Source organism: Plectropomus leopardus, unplaced genomic scaffold, assembly GCF_008729295.1.
Source record: "Plectropomus leopardus isolate mb unplaced genomic scaffold, YSFRI_Pleo_2.0 unplaced_scaffold924, whole genome shotgun sequence".
In the NCBI taxonomy this organism is placed as follows: Eukaryota; Metazoa; Chordata; class Actinopteri; order Perciformes; family Serranidae; genus Plectropomus; species Plectropomus leopardus.
Window position 1 is genome coordinate 1 of NW_024701894.1, and position 3,330 is coordinate 3,330.

Genomic DNA, 3,330 nt, shown 5'->3' on the forward strand with positions numbered 1-3,330 from the left:
CAGAGCAGACACGTGCTGACTGAGTTTTACACTCTCAGGTTTTCAGGTTCAAACATGGAAATAAGGAGCCGCTTCATGTTCAGACAGTTTTATTGATTTGCATGTTTTAGTTGTTTTAATATTATTAATGAACACTTCATCTTAAAGAATCGGGGCGTCTTTAGGGTTTGAGGACATCAGGGGCTTAGCTCAGACCTCTGGAGCAACAAAAAAACAAAATCAATAAAAAAACACGGCCTCATGTTTGGTCATTTTTCAAAAACTTTGGCTGATTTTTATTCTTTAAATGTTTTTGTTACTTTTATTTTCTTTTTAGTTTTTAAATTTTCTTAAACTTTTTGGATTTTTAAAAAAACGTTTTCTGGACGATTTTTTGGAATTAAAAACTTGCAGTTTATTTTTCTTTTAAAATGTTTGGTCATTTTTAAAGAAAACATGCTTTCCAAACCTGCGGGCCTGCCAAAGAAAAACCTGATTTTCAAATTTCTAACAGTCGTTGAACACGTCATGTTGGACGAACGAGGCTCATGGGAAAAATATCTGCAGCAAACGGCCATCCTCCTCCGCTGATAAATACAGAACCGTCCCTTAGACCGCCGGCGTCAGGTGACCTCTGACCTGTAAAAGTAGTGCAGCATGAAGGTGCAGAGCAGCAGCGTCCTCCCGGCGCTGTCCCCGCTGCTGTCCCCGCTGCTGTCCCCGCTCAGCAGCAGCAGCGGCAGCAGGAAGGACGGAGCCTCCTGCAGGAGCCAGGCCGCTCCGGCCGGACAGCAGCGGCGCTCCGCCGGCGTGTAGCGGCCGTACAGCGTCTGTCTGCGGGTCTGCCGCAGCAGGTTGGCCGCTCCGCCGAGGACCAGAGCCCAGCTCAGAGAGGACACCGCGGAGACAAGACACCTCATCAGCCCGCTCAGGACTGAGGACACCGGGGACAGAGACAGAGAGACAGAGGGACAGACAGCTGCACCAGAACAAATCACACTGTCTCTGTTAGAGCTCTCAGCTGGACTTTTTTCTGTTAAACTTGAGCAATTCTCCCTCTGTCTCCTCCCCTCTGTCTCTCTCTCTCTGTGTCTCAGTCCGTCTCTGTCCCTCTTATGGGACGTCTCAGTCCGTCTCTGTCCCTCTGTCTCCTCCTCCTCTCTCTCTCTCTGTCTCAGTCCCTCTCAGTCCGTCTCTGTCCCTCTGTCTCCTCCCCCTCTCTCTCTCTCTGTGTCTCAGTCCCTCTCAGTCTGTCTCCGTCCCTCTGTCTCCTCCTCTCTGTCTCTCAGCCTCACATACACTGAAACAGTTAGCCCAGCAGCTCCTGACGTTGTGAGTCAAGTATGTGAAAACTATTTCGTCTCAGCAGTTTGTTCTTCCAAAGGTCTGTTTGGTGAAAGGCGCGTGGAGACTCAGTGTTGGCAGCGCTCCTGTTAGCTTCTGGGAAAACGGTCCAGAGGAAAGGGTTCATTCAGTAAGACCCCTGTTGTTTTAGGAGGGGCTGTCCTGTGAGGGACACTGGACGTTGGACTCTGTTAAGCTTTAAAAGATGTGAGATTGTAATTTCTGCCAACGTATGATTTCAAAACAATTACAAATTCAAACGGATTGAATGAATTTGAATTTAACTGAACTGGATTGAGTTGAATTGTTGAGTTGAAACAAATTAAATTGAATTTTAACAGAATGAATCTGCAGTTAGTCGCTGACGCGTGAGGCTTTGTAGAAAAGTAAAAGGCGCTCATATGGTCTCTTATAATGAACATTTTACTGTGGAAAAGCTGTGGCCCCGGCGCTGTGGGCGACCTGTATCTGCAGTGAAACAGTCGCAGCGCTGAGCGTCTGTGAGGAGGTCTGGTGATGAAGAGTCAGACCGAAGGAAACAAACAAAGAGCGCTGCTGTTCACAGATTCTTCACATTCCTCCAGTTCAGCAGCAGCAGGTCCCAGCATGCCGTCATGTGATCAAACGCCGCAGCAGGACGCTCGGGAAAATACAGCCACCGCTTTACAGCAAACCGTTTGTGTTTCGAAGATGCACGCAGACCGGACCTTAGCCAGAGGAGGGCTTGGCAGAGGAACAGCTCAAAGCCAGGTCAGGTCAGCCTCACCCTGATGCCGGCTCTCCTGCCTCTCTCCTCCCTCTCTTCATCTTTCGGTTTCGTTTCTCCCCTCTGGTCTGACTGGCCGCTCGCTGTAGTGCTTCTCTATCAAAGAAAAGTGTTTCAGCAGAAGGAACGACGGAGTCGAAAAATAGAAAAATATAGGAAAAAAGGAGTGTAAGGAAGGATTTGAGGAGCTACTGGCTGCTGCATCTACATGCTGCTGTCCTCATAGCAACATCACGTCGTCATAGCAACATCACGTCGTCATAGCAACATCATGTCGTCATAGCAACATCACGTCGTCATAGCAACATCACATTGTCATAGCAGTTCAAGGTCTGTTTGGAATTTGAAAATCTAACAATAATTTCTGTTTTCACAGTTTCTGGCTGATAAATAGAGTCATATTGGTGAATTTTACTTTAGAGGGCCCGCAGGTTTGGAAGGCATGTTTTCCTTGAAAATTACATTTCTAGGATTTAGAACACAGAATGTTTCTCGAATTTTAGGACAAATGTGGGATTTTAGGGTGTGCCTAGGATTTGAGGACATTTGTAGGACTTTAGGACATTTCTAGTATTTTAGGACATTAGTGTCTCAGACAGGCCCTCTGTCAGGGGGTGTGGGGGTCTGCTCTGATGCTGTTTTATGCACTCTCAAGCCATCTGGATACTAAAAGGACAAAAACAATTCCCAGTTTGGTCTGCAGGATTCTGCGCTCAGACGAGTTTTTGGTCTCGTGACGACCTTCGTGTGTTCACACTGAGCTGATCTGAGCAGCTCATGTCTGGAAACCATCAGCTGCTCTCAGATCTGGTGTCCGTGTGGACGTTTATTGTGGACAGACATGAGGACGCTGAGAGGTCACACTGAGAGACGTCATCATGTCTCTGATGTTTTCAGTGATGATGAAGAAGAGACTGACATTCATGTCCTGCAGCGTCTCTGTCCCCCTCAGCTCTCTGACGCCCCCCTGTGGAGGCCCGTGTCTGTCTGCAGTACAGACCATAATATCCTGTCATTTCACCTTGCAAAGGATCAAGAGGGTTTATTGTATATTTCTGAAATAATGTTTTTTTTATTTTTTATTATTATTGTGCTTATTATCATATGTGCACATTATTTTGCAATTATATTTTATAATATGCATATGTTTTATTAAATTAAAAAATGCTTGTTTTTTTAAAACATTTTTGTTGTTTAAAAAACTCAATAGAAATGTTCCTCCTCAAACATTTCCTCCTCGC

At 45.9% G+C, this 3,330-nt stretch overlaps 1 protein-coding gene across 1 annotated transcript; it reads right to left on the bottom strand.

Moving 5' to 3' along the window:
* Positions 1–535: 535 nt before the first annotated feature.
* LOC121940675 (3-oxo-5-alpha-steroid 4-dehydrogenase 1-like) lies at positions 536–1,029 on the bottom strand. Its single transcript, XM_042483390.1, has one exon. The coding sequence runs from the start codon at positions 897–899 to the stop codon at positions 603–605; it is 297 nt and encodes a 98-aa protein (XP_042339324.1). The 5' UTR covers positions 900–1,029; the 3' UTR covers positions 536–602.
* Between the last annotated feature and the right edge of the window lie 2,301 nt (positions 1,030–3,330).

What these genes read in the sequence shown, in the direction of transcription:
- LOC121940675 (XM_042483390.1), bottom strand. Translation starts at nt 899, where the DNA reads ATGAGGTGTCTTGTCTCCGCGGTGTCCTCTCTGAGCTGGGCTCTGGTC.